Source organism: Haliotis rubra, unplaced genomic scaffold (assembly GCF_003918875.1).
Source record: "Haliotis rubra isolate DU_JTF1 unplaced genomic scaffold, ASM391887v1 Scf51, whole genome shotgun sequence".
NCBI lineage: Eukaryota > Metazoa > Mollusca > Gastropoda > Lepetellida > Haliotidae > Haliotis > Haliotis rubra.
Genome location: NW_025767202.1, coordinates 3122876 through 3150503, shown reverse-complemented (window position 1 = coordinate 3150503; position 27628 = coordinate 3122876). Strand labels below are relative to the sequence as shown.

The 27628-nt window shown below is 46.2% G+C and overlaps 1 protein-coding gene across 1 annotated transcript in view; it reads left to right on the top strand.

Moving 5' to 3' along the window:
* LOC124292171 (cleavage and polyadenylation specificity factor subunit 1-like) overlaps positions 1-27628 on the top strand; it is a 46495-nt gene that overhangs the window by 10086 nt on the left and 8781 nt on the right. The window contains 28 exon segments of the mRNA XM_046729224.1: positions 116-196; positions 471-622; positions 1188-1340; positions 1718-1857; positions 2475-2585; positions 3453-3546; positions 3693-3780; positions 4652-4771; positions 7166-7214; positions 7705-7802; positions 8021-8176; positions 8678-8770; positions 10293-10391; positions 10611-10749; positions 12751-12920; positions 14459-14595; positions 14827-14922; positions 17174-17249; positions 17753-17873; positions 18915-19012; positions 24648-24680; positions 24682-24885; positions 25323-25475; positions 25706-25822; positions 26121-26211; positions 26373-26457; positions 26806-26947; positions 27187-27255. Coding sequence (XP_046585180.1) covers positions 116-196; positions 471-622; positions 1188-1340; positions 1718-1857; positions 2475-2585; positions 3453-3546; positions 3693-3780; positions 4652-4771; positions 7166-7214; positions 7705-7802; positions 8021-8176; positions 8678-8770; positions 10293-10391; positions 10611-10749; positions 12751-12920; positions 14459-14595; positions 14827-14922; positions 17174-17249; positions 17753-17873; positions 18915-19012; positions 24648-24680; positions 24682-24885; positions 25323-25475; positions 25706-25822; positions 26121-26211; positions 26373-26457; positions 26806-26947; positions 27187-27255 — 3165 coding nt within the window.

Here is a 27628-nt window from a genome sequence, read left to right as displayed (position 1 = left end):
AGTGCATGTCTTTCGTATATTTTTTAAAGTTTCCCTTTTCGAATCAGACATATAATCGAGTTATATTGACTTGAAAGAACTGAACAAAAAATTCAGATTTATTTTTATGTTTCAGTTGTCGGTGCTTGAGTATGACCCCGGTACGCACGACCTGAAGACATCCTCACTCCATCAGTTTGAGGAGCAGGAGCTGAAGGTGAGTTGCCTGTGGTGGTGTTGTGTATGACTAGGATGATCATGAAGTCCCTCCAAACCCCACACTTATCGAATCTTTGCTGTCATTCCTTCACTGTTTTGTCTCTGCCATATTCAGTTATGTCCTAGGAACCATATGGAAACAGTGGTTGATATCAATGCTCACCAAAGCTTCACAGTGACATGTGAGGAGTTTGTGAAGAGTTATATAATTATGTGCATTGCATGGATGATACAAGTATTTAGTTCTAACTATTCCACATGTATACTTACAGGAAGGGTTTTTCAAGCCACACACGATCCCCATGGTGAGAGTTGACCCTGACGGCCGCTGTGCTGTGATGCTGGTCTACGGCACACACCTAGTGGTGCTACCATTCAAGAAGGACGCTGTGTTGGAGGAGATTGACCCGCTTATGGGGGGATCGTAAGTCTCTGGCTACCATAGTTACATGGCGTGATTAACCTAATCTCCAGGAACTTGAACATACCTAATAAATTATCCACCTTTGTATATATTTATAATTATCAGGTGTAAGACCTGTGAGGATCTGTTTTAGAATGGTATCTGATGGTCAGACTAGCTCTCATGGTTGATGCATGACATGACTGATGCTCAGAATACCAATCACCTGATTGTCTGATCAGCATGTAACTGGAATAGTGCAAACAAACGTCTGTATGGACTGAATGTGTATATGGAAACCCCTTTGTGAATACGTAGGAAGCATATAGGCTTTGATTGCCTGTCCTGTGTTGCACCTGTTAATTAGATGTTGCAGGTGTTCTGGAGTATATAAGGTCATCAGATGAACCTACCCTGGTCTCAACTTTAAATGCTACTGGGTACATAATCATGGATAGCACCAACAAAGCACACAGTTGAACTTCAAACAATATAACTTATTTTCCCAATTTGTGTTTGAATGGCTCTGAGTTAGGAATGTTGGATACGCCCCTCCCCCCTGCCACCATCTTCTCTCTGTTATCAGCTTCAGCAGCAAGTCCCCTATTCTGTCTTCCTACATCATCGACCTGCGGAAGCTGGACGAGAAGATCACCAACGTCCACGACATTCAGTTCCTGCATGGCTACTTCGAGCCGACCGTGTTCATCCTGTACGAGCCTCTAATGACATGGACAGGGTAGGTCACTGGGTAGACTGTACTGGGTTTTTGGTCCGCTGCAAGCTGTGCTGGTTGTTGCACTGTGTTTAACAATGAAGCAATCATCTTTCATGTGTCTGGGACTTTGTGTTATTGTTGCTATTTTGATCAGCATAATATGAACATTTATTGATGAAAACACTTGCACACTGACTGATGAACTAATAACTATGGTTTTCTCTTGTGATAGTATATAATATTAGCATCTTATATTAATAAATGTCTCTGACACAACAGACATGGTCCCATGGTTTGGAACAGACTGTTCGTTGTTTCAGAGCACAAATAAGTCCACTGACACTTTCTTTTAATATTGCCAATGTTGTCATTAATGTGTTTGACTGTTCATCATACAGACGCACAGCGGTGAGGGCAGACACCTGCAGCATTGTCGCCATCTCCCTTAACATCCAACAGAAAGTCCATCCCATCATCTGGTCACTGAGTAGTCTCCCCTTTGACTGTTTCATGGCGGTCGCTGTACCTCGCCCAATTGGTACGTAGTAATGATCTGGATGATTGCTTATCTTCCTTTCCTGTCAAACTCTGTCCTCACCCAGCGTTGTCGTCTATTGTTCTGCATCCATAGGTGTATAAGATGCCAAGATGTAACTTGAATATTGTGATTGCAGCTTGCTATGCGGAGTTACTTCCCTTAGCTTCCAGCTCAGCCCTGTTTTTAGCCTCGTGATCCCTGCTCTCTCAACATAAAGTGGTAAACTCCACATCTAATGGAAGCCCATGGCAAGCCATGCTTGTGGTATGCAGCGACTAACAAGATCAGGTGTTTAGACTCCCTGACTTCCAGCTAACGTTTTTGGTTATTCCTGAAACACTGATTTTCCTCCCATCTTGTCAGACACTCACAAGATCTGTTATTGGCTGTGGTTTCGCTAGATAGTAGATAGGGACAGTGGAAATCTCGTTAATCACTAATGCACGAATTAGATGACGAGGCATTTGGCTACCTTAAGAGAGTCATAGTCGTCAGTAATCTCTGTTATAGAGATTATCAGTACATAATGTAATCTTTGCACATGTGTGTATGTACTTTGTTGCATTACACAACCAGGTTGATATGTTTGGTTGACTTCCACGATGTGTGTGTTCCAGGTGGCGTGATAGTGTTTGCCGTCAACTCACTTCTCTACCTGAATCAGAGCGTGCCTCCGTATGGAGTCTCCCTCAATAGCATCGCAGAGACTTCCTCAGCCTTCCCTCTCCGTAAGTAATCACTGAGAGCCCCACTGTCATCTGTCAGTTTCTGTGATTTGACTAGGTCGCATATGTTGAGGACTCTTAGTAGGATAATTACTGTTCATTAATAAGTTTAATAACAGTTTCTATATAAATAAACAAAGTGATTGTGAGTATTTTCAGATATGATGTCCATGGGAATAGAATGATCATGATGAATGTTTCCCTGGCAAATGAGTGTCAAAACTAATGATGTACAACACTATCAACACCGGGGACACCTCCTGATGGGGAGGAGTCGTTTTAATTCTTTTGTAATCAAGAAGCGTTTGACTTATGAAATCTTACTCGGACAACATTTAAAGCCTGCAATTTATGTGGCTGATATAAATTTGGAGAATTTTAAGATCTCCATTCTGCAAATAATGTTAGTTGAGTTGGATGTATTGCATTTCTAGTTGTCGTCTCCCCACATATATCCTCTCCTGGACAAGATTTAGTTACTTCCTGCAGTGTTTCACGAATGGTGTTTCAAAGTAACAGGACAATGGGTCCTGTAAGTTTCAGATGTCTGCCTGACCCATTGAAAATTCCCAGGACCCATAGAATAAAATAAAACACACATTACAGATTTAACATTTCTTATAATTGGCATTGAAATTATTAACAAACATAAGATTTATAAACAGCAAGCAAGTGTCACATGTCACATAAAAGAACTTCAGTCAAAGTCATTGTGAAATATACAGTCAGACACTGGGGCCGGCGGGTTGTAGACTTCTGTCTGACCGTTGGCGAATCTGCCGGATTTGTCAGAGGGTCAGACGCTATTCGTGAACACTGTTCCTGTTGTACTGATGTCAGCATCCACATTCCTAGTGTGATTTGTTCCAGGGATACAGGACGGAGTAAAGCTGACGCTGGACTGTGCTCGGGCCTCCCTGATCTCACACGACAGACTGGTGTTATCCCTGAAGGGTGGGGAGTTGTGAGTGGACTCGGACTTTAATCCTTCTACAATTTGTTGTTCATTGTTAACATATTTGTCCTAGAATGATGTTATGCCAGTCTACCTATATCCATCTGTGTTGTTTTTGTGACCTTTCATTCCAATCTGTCTGACCTTCTGTCCAGGTACGTGTTGACCCTGGTGGTGGATGGCATGAGGAGCGTTCGCAGTTTCCACTTCGACAAGGCCGCTTCTAGCGTGCTCACCACCTGCGTGAGTAGTTTAAATCTATACCTACAACTGTGATGAAAGATAGTTTGTGTTCTAACCAGAGCTACTTGTAATCTTTTAGAGACAAAAATTCACTTATTTTAATGTTTGCATCGATGAGGAATTTCTGTTTACATAGACTCAACGAAAATTACATTATTATTTGATTAGTCAGATTCTGAAGCCAATACCACCAGAACTGCCTCCACTCATAAAGATCCATAACCTGCTGTCTGCTTCTATATACAGATGTTTCCCATGTTTCATTGTCACACAAAAGACACAGAGATATACTCAGAACCTGTGTAATCCATATGACCAGTACAGGAGATGATTCACAGTTAAAGTAGGGCTGTTGGTTCAACCTCAGACCACCTTTGTCCATGACTGACGGACTGACTGAGTTTAGTTTTACGCCGCTTTTAGCAATATTCCAGCAAGATCGCGACAGGGGACTTGTCTATGAATGTAACCAAGGACGTCTCTTTCCCTGATAATCATCAGTGTTATATTCAGGGGTGGAAATACCTTTAAAATTGCTAGTGTACTCCGGAACAGTGGCACATGTAAAATCACTTGCCCTGATAATTTTTCCACTATACCGGCCGTTTTCTTATTGATTTTTTTAAAATAAACAACATAATGAAACATTGGAAAGTCAACTGGACACTGGTACAGTGTGATATACAAATTTGCTTGCCTGACAGAAAAAAACATTGGACTCGGACGTCGGGCAATGGGTTATTTCCACCCCTGATATGCGAAGACATTGGTCTGTTGTGGGTTTGATGTCACACACAGATGGGCAGTTCTCTTGCCGACTGCTTATCAGGTGAAGCCAACAGACCTTTAACTGTCCTTTTCTGTTCTCCAGATGTGCCAGTGTGAGGAGGGCTTCCTGTTCCTGGGCTCGCGGCTCGGCAACTCGCTGCTGCTCAAGTACGAAGAGAAGGCTCTGGACAAGTCTGAGAAGCAGGAGGCTGACAAGAAACAGGTGTGTGTTGTATCTGTGTCTTGTCCTCTGTGTGTGTTGTATCTGTGTCTTGTCTTGTGTTGTATCTGTGTCTTGTCTTGTGTGTGTTATATCTGTGTCTTGTCTTGTGTTGTATCTGTGTCTGTGTCTTGTCTTGTGTTGTATCTGTGTCTTGTCTTGTGTTGTATCTGTGTCTTGTCTTGTGTGTGTATCTGTGTCTTGTCTTGTGTTGTATCTGTGTCTTGTCTTGTGTTGTGTGTATCTGTGTCTTGTCTTGCGTTGTATCTGTGTCTGTGTCACGTGTTGTATCTGTGTCTTGTCTTGTGTTGTACCTGTGTCACGTGTTGTATCTGTGTCTTGTGTTGTATCTGTGTCTTGTGTTGTATCTGTGTCTTGTCTTGTGTTGTATCTGTGTCTTGTCTTGTGTTGTATCTGTGTCTTGTCTTGTGTTGTATCTGTGTCTTTGTGTTGTATCTGTGTCTTGTGTGTGTTGTATCTGTGTCTTGTCTTGTGTTGTATCTGTGTGTGTGTCACGTGTTGTATCTGTGTCTTGTCTTGTGTTGTACCTGTGTCACGTGTTGTATCTGTGTCTTGTGTTGTATCTGTGTCTTGTGTTGTATCTGTGTCTTGTCTTGTGTTGTATCTGTGTCTTGTCTTGTGTTGTATCTGTGTCTTGTCTTGTGTGTGTTGTATCTGTGTCTTGTCTGGTGTTGTATCTGTGTCTGTGTCACGTGTTGTATCTGTGTCTTGTGTTATATCTGTGTCTTGTCTTGTGTTGTATCTGTGACTTGTCTTGTGTTGTATCTGTGACTTGTCTTGTGTTGTATCTGTGTCTTGTCTTGTGTTGTACCTATGTCTGTGTCAGGTGTTGTATCTGTGTCTTGTGTTGTATCTGTGACTTGTCTTGTGTTGTATCTGTGTCTTGTGTTGTATCTGTGTCTTGTGTTGTATCTGTGTCTGTGTCAAGTGTTGTATCTGTGTCTTGTGTTGTATCTGTGTCTTGTGTTGTATCTGTGTCTTGTGTTGTATCTGTGTCACGTGTTGTGTGCCTTGTGTATGATATGTTATATCTGTATCATGTGCTGTGTTACCTGTGTCATGTATGTGTATGTGTGTGCTGTTTTCTCATTGTTGTAGATGGTGTGTGTCTGATGTGTGTTGTGTGTGTGTTCTGCCATGTGTGTAATGTGTGTTGTCTGTGTGATGTGCCATGTGTGTGTTGTGTGTGATGTGTCATATGTGTACTGTGTCATGTGTGTGTTGTGTTGTGTGTACTGTGTCATGTGTGTGATGTGCAATGTGTCTGTGATGTGTCATGTGTGTACTGTGTAATGTTTGTGTTGTCATGTGTGTGTAGTGTGTTTTGTGTCTGATGTGCCTTGTGTGTGATGTCATGTGTGTACTGTGTGATGTGTGTTGTGTGTGTGTGTTCTGTCATGTGTGTGTAATGTGTCATGTGTGTGTGATGTGAGAAATGCCATGTGTGTGATGTCATGTGTGCATTGTCATGTGTGTTGTGTGTGTGATATGTAATGTGTGCTGTCATGTGTGTGATGTGCCATGTGTGTGTGATGTGTCATGTGTGCACTGTGTCATGTGTGTGTTGTGTGTTTGCTGTGCCATATGTGTGTGATGTCATGTGCGTACTGTGTGATGTGTGTTGTGTCATGTGTGCACTGTGTCATGTGTGTGTTGTGTGTTTGATGTGCCATATGTGTGTGATGTCATGTGTGTGATGTGTGTGATGTGCCATGTGTGAGTGTTGTGTGTGATGTGTCATGTGTGTACTGTGTAATGTATGTGTAATGTGTCATGTGATGTGTTGTGTGTGTTTTGTATATGTGTCATATGTGTGTGATATGGCATGTCTATGTGTCATGTGCATGTGTTTTATGTTTTGTGGTGTGTGTTTGATCTGTGTGTGTTGCGTGTGTCATGTGTGTACTGTGCCATGTATGTACTGTGTGATGTGTTGTGTGTATGATGTGTTGTGTGTGATGTGTTGTCTGTGTGGTGTCTGTGTGTGTGATGTGTTGTATGTTATGTGTGTGTGTGATGTCGTGTGTGTGATGTGTCATGTATTTGCTGTGTGTTGTGTGTGATGTGTCATGTATGTTGTGTGTGATGTGTTGTGTGTGTGTGAGTGACGTGTCATGTTTCTGTGATGTGTCGTTTTTGATGTGCTGTTGTGCGATGTGTTATATGTATGTGATATGTGTCGTGTGTATCTGCCATGCATGATGTATGTGATTGTGTTTGTGTTTTGTGTGTATTTGTGTGTATTATATATATATATGTTGTATCTGTGTAATGTATATCTCCCGTCACCAGAGATACAGTGGATATATTTCTTTGTTGTTCTTCGAATTCCACTGCCCCCAGATATGACTCTGCAATTTATTCTCCTGTTTGCAGAATGAACCAGCTTCTAAAAAGAGGAAAGTTGAAGGGGCAGAACAGTTAGGTCAGTATGTCACACATTCAGCATTCATTCTATAGGAGCACTCATGCATGTTATTGTCGCATTTGGGCATTTGTAGGGTAATATGTTTGTGTGTATATTTTTTAATTCCACTCACCAACGTGGGGCGATGGGGAAGCCTAATGGTTAAAGCGTACGCTAGTCACTCTGAAGAACCAGGTTCGATTCCCCACATGGGTACATTATGTGAAGCCCATTTCTGGTGTCCCCTGTCGTGATACTGCTGGAATATTGCTAAAAGTGCCGTAAAACCATACTCGCTCTCTCACTCCCCTCACCAGCAGTGTTTCAGCTGTATGACATCTGTCTGTTAATAACCAGATCTGGACCAGAAAAAACGGTGATTGCCAACATGACAAACAATTCAGTGATTCCATCAGGCGCCTCTTATGACAAGTATCGGTTGCTGAAGACCAATTCGAACCACGATCTTCATATTTATTTACTCACTGACTGCCTATCTGTGTTGCAGCCTCTGATGTGACAGAGATTGAGAACCTGGACGAGCTGGAGGTGTACGGCGCCAGTGAAAACACTTCAGGAACCACCATTACGTCCTACACCTTCGAGGTCAGGTCATGTAGATGTTTCAACTCAAACATGAATAAAGAAGTACATTATGAGTAATGTGATGTATTTTAGAAATAATCAAATGGAATGTTGAAATTTTCTGTTTGAATTGTCAATTTTTAATTTTATGAATCTTTCGCTGAAAAGTGTTAACCAATCTGGACAGTCACTTACTGTCATGCAAGCATTGAGGAGTTACCTCCCTTGTGATCGAGCAGGTCTGTGACAACATATGGAACATCGCCCCATGTGGACAGATCACAATGGGAGATCCTGTCTTCCTGTCTGAAGAGTTCAGCAGCTCCCTTGACCCTGACCTTGAACTTGTCACGACCTCTGGCTATGGCAAAAATGGGGCCTTGTCAGTATTACAGGTAAATATCCTCTTGTTCTTCTTTGAAGGGCAGTTCATACTGTACCAATATTAAACTGAGCTGCTAGATTCAGAGGTTTGATGTACAGGGTTTAATCTTGACTTAGACATCTAGGGGTCGTCGGTATTCCTTATAAAGATTACGGTCCTTTCAGGAAATATGAAAGTGATGTTAAGTAACGAAATGTTGTAGTGAACTGTCCTATATGATTTGATAATTCAATTAATTATAGGAGTTTCATACATCTCTTTAAGAATTTGGTAATATTGAATCATTGTAACATCAGTGTTTGTCCTAGGGACACAGCATATTGGTTTGTCTTCATCCCTTCGAGACCCATACCAGCTCATCTGTCCAATGTTAATGTTTGTTTGAAAATCACACAAATAGGAAGGCCACATCCACACATTGTTTCAGCGACTGACAATGGCCTGGGTGTAAATGTAAGTCTGGAGTTATGTCTGCTCCTGTTGTGATCCCGTCTGTATGCTTGTGTTCCAGAGAAGCATTCGGCCGCAGGTTGTGACGACGTTTGAGCTGCCCGGATGTCGAGACCTGTGGACAGTGTTCAGCTCTGTGCCCCTGGTAGATGATGTGAGTCTTGTTTGCAGTAGTGCAGGGATAACTTGGATGTAGACGGTGTTGATGAAGTTCAGTGATGTTGAAAACGGTGTCATTGAAATGGTTGACATGATGTTGGTGTGGGTGATGTTCATGTGAAGACGTGGATGTGATGGTGTTTGTTGGGTTGATGAGATGTGGATGGTGTTGATGAAGTTTAGTGATGTTGAAGACGGTGTCATTGAAATGGATGACATGATGTTGGTGTAGGTGATGTTCTTGTGAAGATGTGGATGTGTTGATGTGGTTCATGATGTTTTGGAGGATGCTGTTGCCGCTAACAGTGCTGTTGATGCTGCTGTTGCCGCTGACAGTGCTGTTGATGATGCTGTTGCCTGCTGTTGCTGCTGCTGACAGTGCTGTTGATGATGCTGTTGCTGCTGACAGTGCTGTTGATGATGCTGTTGCCGCTGACAGTGGTGTTGATGCTGCTGTTGCGGCTGACAGTGGTGCCTGACAGTGACAGTGTTGATGCTGCTGTTGCCGCTGACAGTGCTGTTGATGCTGCTGTTGCCGCTGACAGTGCTGTTGATGCTGCTGTTGCTGCTGACAGTGCTGTTGATGATGCTGTTGCCGCTGACAGTGCTGTTGATGCTGCTGTTGCTGCTGACAGTGCTGTTGATGCTGCTGTTGCTGCTGACAGTGCTGTTGATGATGCTGTTGCCGCTGACAGTGCTGTTGATGCTGCTGTTGCCGCTGACAGTGGTGTTGATGCTGCTGTTGCCGCTGACAGTGGTGTTGATGCTGCTGTTGCTGCTGACAGTGCTGTTGATGCTGCTGTTGCCGCTGACAGTGCTGTTGATGCTGCTGTTGCCGCTGACAGTGCTGTTGATGCTGCTGTTGCCGCTGACAGTGCTGTTGATGATGCTGTTGCTGCTGACAGTGCTGTTGATGATGCTGTTGCCGCTGACAGTGGTGTTGATGCTGCTGACAGTGGTGTTGATGCTGCTGACAGTGCTGTTGATGCTGCTGTTGCGCTGACAGTGCTGTTGATGCTGCTGTTGCTGCTGTTGATGATGCAGCGTGACTGTTGCTGCTGATGCTGCTGACAGTGCTGACAGTGCTGTTGATGCTGCTGTTGCTGCTGACAGTGCTGTTGATGCTGCTGTTGCTGCTGACAGTGCTGTTGATGATGCTGTTGCTGCTGACAGTGCTGTTGATGCTGCTGTTGCTGCTGACAGTGCTGTTGATGCTGCTGTTGCTGCTGACAGTGCTGATGATGCTGTGGCAGTGGTGTTGATGCTGCTGTTGCTGCTGACAGTGGTGTTGATGCTGCTGTCAGTGGTGTTGATGCTGCTGTTGCCGCTGACAGTGGTGTTGATGCTGCTGTTACCGCTGATGTTGATGACAGTGCTGTTGATGCTGCTGTTACCGCTGACAGTGGTGTTGATGCTGCTGTTACCGCTGACAGTGGTGTTGATGCTGCTGACAGTGCTGTTGATGATGCTGTTGATGCTGACTGTGGTGTTGATCATGATGATGCTTGTGTTGACAGGAGGCAGAGAAGGAAGAAGGAGAGAAAGAGGAGGAACCCAAACCAGAGTTGAAAGGAGGTCACGCCTTCCTCATCCTGAGTCGGGCTGACACCAGCATGGTCAGTCAACAAGTTTTTAAAACTTGAAATAAGAAATTACCATAATTTCTTCTTGTCACTGTTTTCAGTGTAGTTGGAAAGAGGAAGTGAACAGTTTTCGGGGTTGTGAGGATTCCAGCATTGGCTCTTGTAAATGTTGATAGCTATTTGATGTTCTACAACAGGCAGTGTTTTACCTGAATTGAACCCTCCAATGTACTTCTATTGTGTTATCACCAGGTTCTGAAGACAGGCCAGGAGATCATGGAGTTGGACCACAGCGGCTTTAGCACTGAGGCAGCGACGGTCTACGCAGGGAACATTGGTGCCAACTACATCCTGCAAGTCTGTCCCAAGGCTATCCGCCTGCTTGAAGGAGGTACCACTCTTCTACAGTGTATTCTGCTTGGAATTTTTTTAAAGTATCTATAGATAGATAGATATTGTGTATAATTCAAGAGCACTGATATTACATACAAGAGTATGAGAGAATTAGTAACTTAACCCTGATCTAATTGTGTTTTGTGACAGTGACATTTGAACTCTGACCTCCTTGCGTCTTGTGACAATGACATTTGAACCATGACCTCCTTGCATCTTGTCACAATGACATTTGAACCCAGCCGTAATTGTGTCTTGTGACAGTGAAATTTAAACCCTGATCTCCTTGTGTCTCGTGACAGTGAAATTTAAACCCTGATCTCCTTGTGTCTCGTGACAGTGAAATTTAAACCCTGATCTCCTTGTGTCTCGTGACAGTGAAATTTAATCCCTGACATCCTTGTGACTTGTGACAGTGACATTTAAATCCTGACCTCCTTGTCACAGTGACATTAGAACCCTGATCTGCTTGTGACAGTGACATTTGAATCCTGACCTCATTGTTACTTGTGACAGTGACATTAGAACCTTGACCTTCATGTGACAGTGACATTTGACCCCTGACCTCCTTGTGATGTGTGACAGTGACATTTGAACCCTGACCTCCTTGTGTCTCGTGACAGTGACATTAGAACCCTGACCTCCTTGTGTCTTGTGATACTGACATTTGACCCCTGACCTCCTTGTGTCTTGTGACGGTGACATTTGCACCTGACCTCCTTGTGTCTTGTGACAGTGACATTTGAACCCTGACCTCCTTGTAACTAATGACAGTTACATTTGCACCTGACCTCCTCGTGTCTTGTGACGGTGACATTTGCACCTGACCTCCTCGTGTCTTGTGACAGTGACATTTGAACCTGACCTCCTTGTGTATTGTGACAGTGACATTTGAACCCTGACCTCCTTGTAACTTATGACAGTGACATTTGAACCCTGACCTCCTCGTGTCTTTTGACCATGACATTTGCACCTGACCTCCTTGTGTCTTGTGACAGTGACATTTGAACCCTGACCTCCTTGTGTATTGTGACAGTGAGATTTGCACCTGACCTACTTGTAACTTATGACAGTTACATTTGACCACTGACCTCCTTGTGTCTTGTGACAGTGACATTTGAACCCTGACCTTATTGTGTCTTGTGATAGTGACATTTGACCCCGGACCTCCTTGTGTCTTGTGACCCTGACATTTGAATCCTGACCTCCTTGTGACTTGTGACAGTGACATTTGAACCCTGACCTTATTGTGTCTTGTGATAGTGACATTTGAACTCTGACCTTGTGTCTTGTGATAGTGACATTTGAACCTGATTTCCTTGTGTCTTGTGATAGTGACATTTGAACCCTGACCTCCTTGTGATAGTGACATATGACCCCTGACCTCTTTGTACCTTGTGACGGTGACATTTGACCCCTGACCTCCTTGTGACTGTTGACAGTGACATTTGAACCCTGACCTCCTTATGCCTTCTGAAAATGACATTTGAACCCTGACCTCCTTGTGTCCTCTGACAGTGACATTTGAACCCTGACCTCCTTGTGACAGTGACATTAGAACCCTGACCTCCTTGTGTCTTGTGACAGTGACATTAGAACCCTGACCTCCTTGTGCCTTGTGGCAGTGACATTTGACCCCTGACCTCCTTGCGTCTTGTGACAGTGACATTTGACCCCTGACATCCTTGCGTCTTGTGACAGTGACATTTGACCCTTGACCTCCTTGTGCCTTGTGGCAGTGACATTTGACCCCTGACCTCCTTGCGTCTTGTGACATTTGACCCCTGACATCCTTGCGTCTTGTGACAGTGACATTTGAACCTTGACCTCCTTGTGCCTTGTGGCAGTGACATTTGAGCCCTGACCTCCTTGCGTCTTGTGACAGTGACATTTGACCCCTGACATCCTTGTGCCTTGTGACAGTGACATTTGAACCTTGACCTCCTTGTGCCTTGTGACAGTGACATTTGAACTCTGACCTCCTTGTGTCTCGTGACAGTGAAGCAGCTGCAGCACATCCCCATGGACATCTGCATCACCAAGTGCACCGTGGCCGACCCCTACGTCCTCATCATGACAGAGGATGGAGGCTTCATGCTGCTCACACTCAAACAGGACAGCTTCGGCACCGGCGTCAGACTGGCCGTCATGAAACCACAGCTACAGATAGTAGGTCGTAACATCAGGAGGGTTGTGGTTGGGGTCAAGGTCAATCATGGCAGACTTGAAATTGGGATGTAAAGAAAATATTGTCAGTAACTATGTGTCAGATATTGAAAAACAGACGTGGAAAACTGAATTAATGCTTCATGAAAGTGTCTATTGATAATGCTTTGGCAGAGTGTAGAATCATGTGACTATAAACTTATGCACATTGGTGCTTCAAGAGGGTTGTTTGTATATATTCTTGTGAACAAAATATTGTTGTCAGTTAGGAGCTGAGGTTCTGTAGATGATGTATGAGATCCACTGTGGAGTATGATTAGACCCACATTTTGTATGGTTTATGTGTTTAAATATAATTTTTTACCACTTTTGGGACCACAAATTTTTGCAATGACCTTCTCTTTAACCTAGTTTCAATTGCTAGATTGTATTAGCCCAAATGTATTCTCTCTGTGATGCAGTGTATTCTTTCTGTGATACAGTGTATTGTCTCTCTGATATGGTGTATTTTTTCTGTCGTACAGTGTATTCTCTCTGTGATACAGTGTATTCTCTCTCTGATATGGTGTATGCTCTCTGTGATACATTGTATTCTTTCTGTGATACAGTGTATTCTCTCTGTGATACAGTGTATTCTTTCTGTGATACAGTGTATTCTCTCTGTGATACAGTGTATTCTCTCTGTGATATGGTGTATTCTTTCTGTGATACAGTGTATTCTCTCTGTGATACAGTGTATTCTCTCTCTGATATGGTGTATTCTCTCTGTGATATGGTGTATTCTCTCTGTGATACAGTGTATTCTCTCTCTGATATGGTGTATTCTCTCTGTGATATGGTGTATTCTCTCTGTGATACAGTGTATTCTCTGTGAAACAGTGTATTCTCTGTGTGATACAGTGTATTCTCTGTGTGATACAGTGTATTCTCTCTGTGATATGGTGTATTCTCTCTCTGATATGGTGTATTCTCTCTGTGATACAGTGTATTCTCTCTGTGATACAGTGTATTCTCTCTCTGATATGGTGTATTCTCTCTGTGATATGGTGTATTCTTTCTGTGATACAGTGTATTCTCTCTCTGATACTGTGTATTCTCTCTCTGATATGGTGTATTCTCTCTGTGATATGGTGTATTTTCTCTCTGATATGGTGTATTCTCTCTCTGATATGGTGTATTCTCTCTGTGATACAGTGTATTCTCTGTGATACAGTGTATTCTCTCTGTGATACAGTGTATTCTCTCTGTGATACAGTGTATTCTCTCTGTGATACAGTGTATTCTCTCTGATGTGGTGTATTCTCTGTGTGATACAGTGTATTCTCTCTGATATGGTGTATTCTCTGTGTGATACAGTGTATTCTCTGTGTGATACAGTGTATTCTCTGTGTGATACAGTGTATTCTCTGTGATACAGTGTGTATCCTCTCTGTGGTATGGTGTATTCTCTCTGTGATACAGTGTATTCTCTCTGTGATACAGTGTATTCTCTGTGATACGGTGTATTCTCTCTGTGATACAGTGTATTCTCTCTGTGACAGCAACCCCTCGTAGTAAGTGTGACGGCCTACAAGGACCTAAGCGGCATGTTGACAACATCACCTATCAAGGCAGAGGAACATCACACTGAGAAGGCCAACAAGCCTGTGGTGGAGAAACCCGTTCTTCTGGATAGTAGGTCAGTTCAGTACCAATGATACTCCCTTACTCATAAATTCTTTATAAATTATAAAGGGCTAATGATTATGGGGGCCTACTGCTTATGTTCACAACCAAATGTACACTGGATTGTCAGCACTTATGTCTTTGGACACGTATAATTTACTTGGGACAGAAGCAGCGACATTCTATTACTCCTAAACATGTTATTTTGATTCCATTCATTAAATGATTTGTTTTTATATTTCAGTGCCATCGATGATGAGGATGAACTGTTGTATGGAGACTCTGACACGTCTGCTTTCACCTCCTCCTTCAGTATGGGCACACAGGACACCAAGCAGACGTGAGTGGGGATGGTGTCCCAGATGTAGGTGGGGATGTTGTCATAGATGTAGGTGGGGATGTTGTCACAATTGTAGGTGGGGATGTTGTCACAGATGTAGGTGGGGATGTTGTCATAGATGTAGGTGGGGATGTTGTCACAATTGTAGGTGGGGATGTTGTCACAGATGTAGGTGGGGATGTTGTCACAGACGTAGGTGGGGATGTTGTCATAGATGTAGGTGGGGATGTCACAATTGTAGGTGGGGATGTTGTCACAGATGTAGGTGGGGATGTTGTCCCAGACTTCAGTGGAGATGTTGTCACAGATGTAGGTGGGGATGTTGTCACAGATGTAGGTGGGGATGTTGTCCCAGACTTCAGTGGAGATGTTGTCACAGATGTAGGTGGAGATGTTGTCACAGATGTAGGTGGGGATGTTGTCCCAGACTTCAGTGGAGATGTTGTCACAGATGTAGGTGGGGATGTTGTCACAGATGTAGGTGGGGATGTTGTCACAGATGTAGGTGGGGATGTTGTCCCAGACTTCAGTGGAGATGTTGTCACAGATGTAGGTGGAGATGTTGTCACAGATGTAGGTGGGGATGTTGTCCCAGACTTCAGTGGAGATGTTGTCACAGATGTAGGTGGAGATGTTGTCACAGATGTAGGTGGGGATGTTGTCCCAGACTTCAGTGGAGATGTTGTCACAGATGTAGGTGGGGATGTTGTCACAGATGTAGGTGGGGATGTTGTCACAGATGTAAGTGGGGATGTTGTCACAGATGTAGGTGGGGATGTTGTCACAGATGTAGGTGGGGATGTCACAGGTGTAGGTGGGGATGTTGTCACAGATGTGAGTGGGGATGTTGTCCCAGATGTAGGTGGGGATGTTGTCACAGATGAGGGTGGGGATGTTGTCCCAGACTTCAGTGGAGATGTTGTCACAGATGTAGGTGGGGATGTTGTCACAGATGTAGGTGGGGATGTTGTCCCAGACTTCAGTGGAGATGTTGTCACAGATGTAGGTGGGGATGTTGTCACAGATGTAGGTGGGGATGTTATCACAGATGTAGGTGGGGATGTCCCAGATGTAGGTGGGGATGTTGTCACAGATGTAGGTGGGGATGTTGTCACAGATGTAGGTGGGGATGTTGTCCCAGACGCCTGTGGAGATGTTGTCACAGATGTAGTTGGGGATGTTGTCCCAGACATCAGTGGAGATGTTGTCACAGATGTAGGTGGGGATGTTGTCACAGATGTAGGTGGGGATGTTGTCACAATTGTAGGTGGGGATGTTGTCACAATTGTAGGTGGGGATGTTGTCCCAGATGTAGGTGGGGATGTTGTCACAATTGTAGGTGGGGATGTTGTAACAGATGTAGGTGGGGATGTTGTAACAGATGTAGGTGGAGATGTTGTCACAGATGTAGGTGGGGATGTTGTCACAATTGTAGGTGGGGATGTTGTAACAGATGTAGGTGGGGATGTTGTCCCAGATGTAGGTGGAGATGTTGTAACAGATGTAGGTGGGGATGTTGTCACAATTGTAGGTGGGGATGTTGTAACAGATGTAGGTGGGGATGTTGTCCCAGATGTAGGTGGAGATGTTGTCACAGATGTAGGTGGGGATGTTGTCACAGATGTAGGTGGGGATGTTGTCACAATTGTAGGTGGGGATGTTGTCACAGATGTAGGTGGGGATGTTGTCCCAGATGTAGGTGGGGATGTTGTCACAATTGTAGGTGGGGATTTTGTCACAGATGTAGGTGGGGATGTTGTCCACAATGTAGGTGGGGATGTTGTCACAATTGTAGGTGGGGATTTTGTCACAGATGTAGGTGGGGATGTTGTCACAGATGTAGGTGGGGATGTTGTCACAATTGTAGGTGGGGATGTTGTCACAATTGTAGGTGGGGATGTTGTCCCAGATGTAGGTGGGGATGTTGTCACAATTGTAGGTGGGGATTTTGTCACAGATGTAGGTGGGGATGTTGTCACAATTGTAGGTGGGGATTTTGTCACAGATGTAGGTGGGGATGTTGTAACAGATGTAGGTGGGGATGTTGTAACAGATGTAGGTGGGGATGTCTCTATATATAATTGGAGTTGTTTTTGCAAGTGGTTCCTGTGAGAATGTCTTGCCAACTCCCAACTATAAGTTATTTACAGGGCATTTCTTCTGAACACAGAATGCGATAAATACAAAAACTTTGTTCAAAGTTATTGTTAATACCTTTTACAGTAATATAACCACACAATGATATTTTCAGAGCACCAGGGAAGGTCACCAAGGACATCAAACCTTCCTACTGGGCTGTCATGTGTCGAGAGAACGGAGATATGGAGGTCAGTGGCTAAATGGCAGTTATTGTATGGTTTTTGATTGGTGAATGAAGCTTATCCCCCACTCCGCTCTGAAAGTAGGCCACACCCACATATGGACTGCTGTGTCCTGATTGGCTGATTAAAGAATGGGCGGGGCTTGTATTGTTGTTATTATTTATGATGGCTGACATATAACAGATATAACAGGTGAGGCTGTCTCACATATGGGTCGATGCTTTCATGTTTTCTGAAATGTCAGACGAAATCTCCCTGGTTTGTCTTACCTGCGGGGCAGTGGGGTAGCCTAGTGGTTAAAGCATTCGCTCGTCACGCCGAAGGCCATGGTTAGATTCCCCACATGGGCACAATGTGTGAAGCCTATTTCTGGTGTCCCCTGCTGTGATATTGCTGGAATATTGCTAAAAGCGGCGCAAAACCCAACTCACTCACTCACTCACTTGTCTTACGTGACATGATAGTGATGTTCTGGGCTGACTGCCACAGTGATGTGTTTCTTGTTCCAGATCTACAGCATGCCGGACTTCAAGCTGTGTTTCTACGTCAAGAACTTCCCCATGGGGCACAAGGTGCTAGTAGACAGTGGGCAGGTGGTTGATACCGCCGCTAAACAAAGGTAGGCTTCATGTGTTGTTGTGTTGTGTAACATATGTTATATTTGGGATTACACTTTCTTAGTAAAGAACAGATTCTAGTACTTTTGGAAGCTGCGGTGGCTGAACAGGTTAGGCTGCTGACTTTGTGTGCTGGCTATTAGGTGCCTGACTGATTAGGTGTGGGTTCGAATCCCAGGATGGGACTCAACCCAAAAAAGTGCTAGAATCTGTAGTTTTCTAAGAAAGAGTAATCCCAAATATGACATATGTTACATTTGACCACTTTCTAAATGGCATTGTGTATTCGTTGTTGTGTTGTGTCATTGTGGTATCTTCTGCCCAACTTTCTGCGGTCTTTGAAACGATGCATTAGTATTAATTCTGTGATATGATATTTAACCCTCACACTTGTTCATAATTTGGCAAAGATTAACAATATGAGTTTGACAAGCAGAATGATCATGGGTTCTGAAATCAATATTGGCCCGATTACTGATTCTTGGAATATCATCACCATGCTCGTCACCTGAAGGACCTGTGGGTATATAAAACTGATGCTTCTTGATATACAGTATATAATGTGTTCAGTGTGGGTCACAACCTACACAGTGACAACTATGAAACAGCCTGAGTTTGCATCTATTTCTTCACAACTTGACATTACAGGTTTTGTCTGAATCTATAGTACTCGTGAAGATCCAGGATAGAATTGATCTTCAGCAACCCATGCTTGTCGTAAAAGGCAACTAACGGGATCGGGTGATTAGGCTCGCTGACTTGGCTGGCACATGTCGTCATATCCCTATTGCGTAGATCAATGCTCATGCTGTTGATCATAGGATTGTCTGGTTCAGACTTGATTATTTACAGACCGCCACCATACAGCTGGAATATTGCTAAGTGCGGCATTAAACAACAAGATATCCAACCACATCAATAGTCACTGTCTAACAAAACAGTAATGTTGTTGGCTAAGACTGCCCAGTCACAACCATCTTCTCACTATAAGCTATCCTTCTGCACTGACCGTTGTTTCCTGTTGTTTGATGTTTGCTGTCTGTTCCAGTGCCAGCTTCAGCGACAAGTCGGGCATGGTGGGGGGAGGTGCATGAGGTCAAGGAGCTGCTGATGGTGGGGTTCGGACACAACAAGTCACGCCCATACCTCCTGGTGAGAAGCAAACTTGAAAAGCTTTGAGTCATGTCCATGAGAAAACTGCAGTTTCAGGCATTCTTTTTCAGAGAGATCGTCCTTGGGGTACATATTATGCATTTTCCGGCTGAAAAATGTCCTGTGACAGTTGTATCAATGTTTTTTGAATAAAAAAGATTGTTAAATAAATAAACTCTTTTATTTATTATACGGACCCTACCTCACGGAGTTACCTCCCTTAGCGCATGCGCACCAACTGGGTAGGCTCCTAGACCCGTATCATCATTCCTTCTGCTGTCACGGCCGTGAACAGACGTGTTTTGATAACCCATTCATGAGCCGTACGGCGCTGTTAAAAGAGACTATGTCTGAGACACCACCTGTATGTATGGTCTTTATTTGTCTAAAACAAGAACAGTAAAGCTTTACAGTTGGTTGTTTCATAATTGTGACTTTGTATTAATACAAAATACGCGAACTTTCCCGTGGTTACGCACGTGTTGCTCTGCCATGGCGGGAAGTTTAGCGTGCCATGTGGTCGTAATATTGCGTATTAAAACCAACTATTACTTTCCGTGGTAACCTTCACGTAGTTTTTCAATGTTTTCTACGTGTTTATCTGCTGCTGGCCGCCGTTAACTAACATGTTTGCGTGTTTGTTTCAGGCCTTTTCATGCTGTTCGGTCTGTGAGGGGAGTATCCCCCGGGCCGACAGTCATACCAGTTGCGTGGCCTGTCTGGAGAAGACAGGCCATGAGGCTGACTCCTGTCCTATTTGTCTGGCCTTTTCCCCCCGGGCCCAGAAGAGGCGGGCTGCCGACACCTTGTTCTATCGCGAAATGCGTGAGGCGGGAGGGGACCTGACGCAGGTTCCCCCGTCTAAGTCCAAACGTGTGTCAAAAAAGGGAAAAAATTCCCGTGGCCCTTCCCCCTCTCCTGCCACTTCGAGTGGTTTTGACATGTCACTGATGGAGTCTATGTTTCAGCAGCAGATGGACTCGATGAAGTCCTTCGTTAAGTGAGTCGGTTGGAGGTCTCCGGCAGGAGTTCCTCACCCACTCGGACGGGGCGGAGAGTCGGGGTGGGATCGCCGGGCTCGGCTCGATCCCTCGGCCTTGAGGCGTCTGTAGATCCGCTGCCTCTGCCCGGATCCGGGCGCCTCGGCTGCTCCGAGAGGGAGGTGCTCCCAGTCCCCTCTCGGGCTCGCCGAGGCCGTTGAGTATTCCTGGTATTCCGGTCCTAGCACACCCGCCCCATGAGAGCCGGAGGCACCAGTTCTGCCTGGCCTGCCTCCAGCGTCTCCGGGACCAGGGTCCACGCGCCGCCGGCTGGCTGGCGTGGAGCAGTCTGTCTGTTCTTCCCTTCCTGTGGTTCCTAGCGTTAGGCAGTCCACCGGGTCGGGGTTAGGGTCCTCTTACGGAGGAGACCCAGCCTCTGACTCGGGCTCGGACGCCGAGGCAATGGAGCTTGGGGAGGTCGAGGAGCCTGACGGCGGCTTCCGTTTTGCTTCGGCCTTGCGGGAGGTCCGGCAGAGAATTGCCGAGGGCCTACCCCAGGCCGCGGTGCCTGCTGGTTGCGTGGACTCGACTGAGTTCCGCTTGCCTGGCGAGGCGTTTGCCCCTAGGCAACCCTCACAGACGCAGCTCCGCATTCTGCCATCGTTGGTCTCGGACGTGGTCGATCCCCTCTTGTCTGGTGCCCGAGTAAGGTTTGACTTACCTGAACTCGCAGTCTTGGGCTACCAGCTTGGGGAGGATTCCCTGTTCGTTGTACCAATTGTTGACGAATGTGTTTTCACTTCCGTCCGCCCTGGGGAGGCTCGGCTTCCTCCGGAGCAGCTCCGGCTGCTCGGCAAGGGCTTCTAACTCCACCTTTGCCCTCGCGGGTATCCCTGCGGCACGCGCTGCACCGGACCTACGAGGAGGTCTACCGGAACGCGATGCAGCAGGTGCGGTGGTGGTCCATGAGGCCTACCTCACCTCGGTTCAGAGGTCGGCCCTGGAGGCGGAGGGGCATGCTGGCGACGTGTCGCCGCGATGTCGTGCTGCTCCGTCAGCTTTTCGGAAGTGCAGGCTCACCTCGGCGCGACTCTTTGCGGTCTGCTGCGCCGACGGTGATGTGCGCAGTCATGGGGATGCGCCGGCTGTGGCTGTCGACGTCTAGGTACTCGGCAGCAACACAGCAGACCTTGCTGGCCCTCCCTTTCCGTCTGGGAGCGACCCTCTTTCCAGGGGCCCAGCAGGTCATACGGGAGGCTGCCGCTGCAGCTACCTCCTTCAAGGACTCTAAGGCCTTGTTGGAGCACCCGCGGGTGTCTCGCCCCCGCACTCCCGTGCCACCTTCCTCCGCCGGGGTGCAGCCTACACCCGAGTCTGCCGGCTGGCTTCGGCCGCTTGGTAGGGGTAGGCGGAGGAACAGGTCCGCCAAGGGTAGGGGCAAGGAGCAGTCCTCGACTAGCTCCCAGCCTTTTCGCGGGCGCGGGAGGTCTGCCCCGACCTCCCGTTAACCCATCAGGCTGCCGCTCAAGGTTTTTCTTGGAGCTCGATTCCAAACGAACAAGGATCTCGTTTCCTTGTCGCCCGACCGGGTCACCAGAGTTCGGGAGATGGTCTCTTCATTCCTCTCCCAGCCCCAGGCACCAGCACGGACTTGGCTCCGTCTACTGGGCCATATGGCGGCGACGATCTCTGTAGTGTGGCGGGCGCGGTTGAGGATGCGTCCCATACAGCAAGCTTTGGCTCGGCTGTGGCCTCACACGGAAGATATGGAGCGCAGTCTCACAGTCCCCGAGTGGTTGACACCTCACCTTCAGTGGTGGACAAATGTCGGGAATCTCACCAGGGGGTTCCCCTTGGAAATCCCGACGCCAGCTCTCACAGTTCAGACAGATGCGTCCCTCACGGGCTGGGGGGGCGTTCTGGGCAGTCTGTCGGCTTCCGGACTCTGGTCCGAAGCCGCAGCTCACCTTCACATCAACGTGTTGGAACTGAGAGCTGTGCGGTTGGTATTCGAGCGCTTCAGAGAGCATGTCCGTGGCCAGGTAGTCCGTCTTCAGTTAGACAACCAGACGGCCATGTCGTGACATCCTGAAGCAGGGAGGCACGGTGTCCCCAGCGCCCTCCGGAAGCGTGGGACTTTCTCCTCTGGAGCGACCAGTACGATTGTCAGGTACTCCCTGTTTATCTCCCCGGGCTGGAGAACGTGCGAGCAGATGCGCCTCTCTCGCCGGATCCTGGCCCCGCGACGAAGTGGATGCTCGACAGGCAGATATTCACAGTAATCTCCCAGTTGTACGGGTCGCTCGAGGTGGATCTGTTTGCGTCCCGGCGGGACGCATCAGACACCCGTGTTCTGCTCTCGGATACCGGACCCAGGGCGTTGGCTGCCGACGCCTTCCTGCTGGATTGGACGGGCAAAGTGCTCTGGGCGTTCCCGCCATTACCACTCATTCCCCGTGTCCTTTCACAGCTGTCCACCCAGCCAGCTCGGCTACTTGTGCTACTGGCACCGCTTTGGCCGTCACAGAGCTGGTTTCCGGTAATTCTCAGGTTTCTGGCTCAGCCTCCTGTTCTATTACCTTTGCGACCGGACATTCTCACTCAGAACGGAGCGCCCACCCAAATCCACGGATTCAGTGGGTGGCTTGGCCTCTGTCAGGTCTAACCTCGAGGCACGCGAATTCCTGCAGCAGTTGCAGACACAATTCTGGCTTCGAGGCGGGATTCGACAAACGTTCAGTACGAGGATAGGTGGTCCCGCTATGCGCGCTGGTGTTCAGATAAGGGGATTGCAGATCCCTTTTCTGCGGATTTAGTCCGAGTATTGGAGTTTTTGCAAGCTCGTTTGGAAGAAGGCCTGGCGGCTTCGACCATTCGCGGCTACTCCACCGCTATTTCCACTTTTCACACCCCTGTCGATGGTGCTCTTCTGGGGCAGCACCCTCTCGTACAGCGCTTTCTCGCTGGCGCGGAACGGATTCGACCTGCTCTCAGGCGAACCAGTCCACCTTGGGATTTGTCGATCGTGCTCGATTGGCTGTCCGGTCCCACTTTCTCACACCTATCGGCTATTTCCATTCAGTTGTTGACCTGGAAAGCTGTTTTTCTGGTGGCGGTAACATCTGGTCGAAGGGTCGGCGATTTACATGCTATGTCGTCCGACCCGGCGCTGACTGTGTTTCACACGGATCGTGTCAGTATTCGCCTCCCAGATACTTACCGACCGAAGGTCGATCACGCTTTCCATGTGACAGCTCCTATCGAACTTCCTACTCTTACCCAGCCTTCCACATCGGGACCACTCCTACGAGCACTCACCCGTTGGATGTCCGTAAGACGCTCAAAGTCTATCTCAAACGAACGCAGGGGATCCGTACGGGTACCCAGCTGTTCTGTTGTTACGGTGGCGGGAAGGCTGGTCTGCCAGCGAGCAAGCAGACTTTGTCTCGCTGGCTAGTATCGTCATGTATTTGTGCCGCTTATCAGGCTAAGGGCAAGCCTCCCCTGAGGGGTTGAAGGCTCACTCGGTCAGGGCAGTAGCCGCATCAAAAGCTTTTGCATCGGCACTCCCCATTGAAGTGATCTGCTCCGCCCGCTATTTGGAGCCGCCAAGCACGTTTATACGCCATTATCAGCTCGATACGCATTCCCGTAATCGTGCAAACTTTGGCCGTACTGTTTCTCTCCAGTGGACAGTGTCCTGCCACCCTGACCGAGTGAGTCTTGGTTTATTGGTTTGTTTTGACGCTACTGTACAATAAGATTCCATTATTGACATGTCTGCTAATGTGAGCTCACTCAGAGAACCTGTACCCCTTCGATTCTCTACGGAGTTACTGTATCGTTAGTGAGTGGTATTTTGTTTTCCCCTCACGGTGCTCTCATGAAAGAAGCCACTTAGTGGGTCGGATTTCGTTGATATTCGCACTACGTGCAATGTCTCATTATGCTAGAGGTCGTCTTTGAGCACAAATCCTCCCTGTCAGTTCCCTCCCATAATGCCTCTCGCGAAGCGAAACTGGGTCGAGTGACAGGTGAGTGTTATGGCGTCTGTTCAATTTTTTTCCATGATACGATCGCTATATTTTGAGTGTGCTTGGACAGAATTCCTCCTCCCTGGCCTCCGGTCTTTGGGAGTCTGTGTTTATGCATAATATGTACCCCAAGGACGATCTCTCTGAAAAGAATTAACCAAACCTGCAGAGGTTTTCAATTCTTTGAAGAGAGTCGCCCTTGGGTAGGGCCTCCCACCTCCTCCGCAATTCTGTTCACTGATAAGAATTCAGCAGAAGGAATGATGATACGGGTCTAGGAGCCTACCCAGTTGGTGCGCATGCGCTAAGGGAGGTAACTCCGTGAGGTAGGGTCCGTATAATAAATAAAAGAGTTTATTTATTGTACAATCTTTTTATTCAAAAAACATTGATACAACTGTCACAGGACATTTTTCAGCCGGAAAATGCATAATATGTACCCCAAGGACGACTCTCTTCAAAGAATTGAAAACCTCTGCAGGTTTGGTTAAATTTTCATATCTAGCTAACCTGATGGTAAATCACTTATCATGTTCATCCAGTTATTGTGAGCCATCAGTCGACTTGTACAAGCAGCCACACACACGTGTTCTGTAATGTTAAATTGCGTCTCACTCCCAGGCTCGTGTGGAGGACTCGCTGCTGATCTACGAAGGCGTTCCCCTACCAGCAGGAGAACCTCTCCCGCACAGAGAACCACCTGAAGATCCGCTTCAAGCGCTACAACCACAACATCATGCTGAAGGAGCGGAGGCCGCCCAAGGGGAAGAAGAAAGATGACAAGGAAGAGGAGGAGAAGGTGGCCGTGTACTCCCAACAACATCTGCGCTACTTCGAGGATGTCTCCGGCTACTCGGGAGTAAGTAACCCCACTCCGATCTGGAGCTTCTTTGTAGATTAACATCTGAATAATTCTGGTTCATTTTACTTATGTGGGGAATCAAACCTGGGTTTTGGGGGGTGACGAGGTGTGTTTGGGGAATAACTTGTAAACACTCTGGGCTTCTTCTGTTGAGAATAATAATCATTATATCTATATATTTCCTCAATGCATGGTCAAAATAAGATGGCAGTCAACTTGCTGTGTCTAATAACAAGATCTGTAGTGGTCTGTAGGGTGAGCAGCTTGGGCCTGGAGCATGTCATCGAATAAACAATCCTTCCCTGCACGTTCTGAAATTCAGTGAAGTATATTAATGTCAGCTTACCTGTGACTACCAGGTCATGCTGTTGAATGTGCTTTGCCTGATTGTTGTTGATCAACACCTGGTACATGGTATGTGGGACTGCTTGCAGGTGTTTATCTGTGGTCCATACCCCTTCTGGCTGTTCATGACATCCAAGGGCTCGCTCAGGATCCATCCCATGAGCATCGACGGTTCCGTCACCAGTTTCACCTCCTTCCACAACATCAACTGCCCCAAAGGATTCCTGTACTTTAACAAACAGGTGAGTGGCGAACCAGCCAGGTGTGTGAACATGCAGATGTATGAACTCACAGATGTGGTAACTGACACACTCTTGTTTCATCAGGCAGCAGAGCATGATGCAGAGAGAAAGAAGAAAGTTAATTTTAGACATAAGGTTACCACATATCCCGTATCATATTGCAGTGCCAGGAGAACCAGGCTAGAATGTTTACCATGAAAAAATAATCCCAGTAATATGTTGTGTTCCAGTCAGAACTGCGGATCTGTGTCCTGCCAACCCACGTGACATATGACGCGCCATGGCCGATACGTAAAGTACCACTCCGCTGTACACCAATACACCTGACCTACCACTCCGACAGCAAGGTGGGCACACGAAGGGATAGAATGCTCTCTTGATTCTGGACACTGACTGGCCTTGTAGTTGATTAGCTCACAGTGAAAATATTTGTAATGGATCGGACAGAGATTAATGTAATGGATTGGACAAAAAATTAAGAAATTATATCATTATTTGGTTGACATTTATGCTAATTTGTAGGTGATACCTAGAATCTGATTGGCTAACAGTTATGTTACTGTGTAATGTGGTAACATGTAGTTGATAGTCTGGCAGATATGAGTCTGGGTACTTTATAGATGATTGGCTGTTGTGTTTGTTCAGATGTATGCTGTTGTCACCAAGACCACGGAGTTATGTAACCTGTTGCCTCGGACCACATCAGACGAGAGGGAATGGGACACAGTGGAGAAAGGTACTTCTGTCTGGATGTAAACTAAGTTAGCTGAGTCCAGGTCTGACTCTTATACCCAGCAGCCTCTCACAGTCGGGAGGGTTTACATGTATCTAGCTGGCACTTACCCTTGGATCCATTCTCATGGTCACGATCACCGATTATCTGTCTTTGTGCTTCAGATGATCGCTACATCTACCCGACGATGGACAGGTATACTCTGCAGCTGTTTACCCCCAGCTCGTGGGAGCTCATACCCAGGGCCAGGTGCGTAGTTCATGATGTAGCTGATGATGTGTGTAGATGCTGGTGCTGCTGGTGCTTGTGCTTGTGCTGGTGGTGGTGCTGATGCTGCTGATGATGATGTAGTGGATGGTGTGGTTGATGGTTGGTTGATGTATCCTTCATTGACTATGGATATGTAAAGGGTCATTTGTTCTCTTTGGCTGACCAGTGCAAAACCAATAAGGGCGGAGATATGTAAGTGCTGCCTGGATTTCTTTGATGTGGATAACTTGTTTGAGGATATTTTTTGATAACTTTTATGGATCACTGTATCACAATATTGAAGAAAAACAAGCCATATGAGCAGCCCACTGTTGTTCCATGTTGCAGCTACGAGACGGAGGAATGGGAGGACGTCACAGTGCTGAAGAATGTTATGTTGAAGTCCGAGGGGACGCTGTCCGGTATCAAGGGCTACATCGCCATGGGAACCAACTACAGTCTCGGGGAGGAGGTGGTGTCAAGGGGAAGGGTAGGTCAAACTTGTGAAGATTGTAGGGCAGGAAATGACTAGCTTACTGATCATATTCCAGCATCACTTGGTGGCTGAAACATTCTATCACTCGAACACTGATTCACCTGCTGTTATCGAGGGTAGAAGGACAAATCTTACTATGAACAAAGTAAGATGAAATCATTCATTATCATCATGTTATACTCAACTGGTTGATACACTTTCTGTCAGTTACGTTCTCCTTCTTCGCCTTGCAGCTGATTATATTTGAAGTGATAGAAGTTGTTCCTGAGCCAGGTCAGCCTCTCACGAAGACCAGGATCAAGGTCAGTGCTGGACACTCCACCAGGCTGTTGCAGCAGATGTTGTGGGTCCATTTACAGCATATGTTGTGTGCTGCAGTTCATATACTGCATATAACATCAGTTCTAACATCAGTAATTCCTCGGAGTGTAACAATTTGCAGAACTTTGGAACTGGTCAGCGTTAAAAATATCTGATCTCATATTTTCTGCCGTCTGGTTAATGAAATGTTTCAAATTTTGAAAAATATGTGTATTGTCATTTGAGCAAATACAGTATCTCACCCAAGTATCTTTTCATGTAGAATATATTAAACAAAACAGGTTAGGCATCTTAAATATATGGAGGCTATTTTTTATGGTGAAATCTGAGCACATAATGTCTAAGAAGTCATCA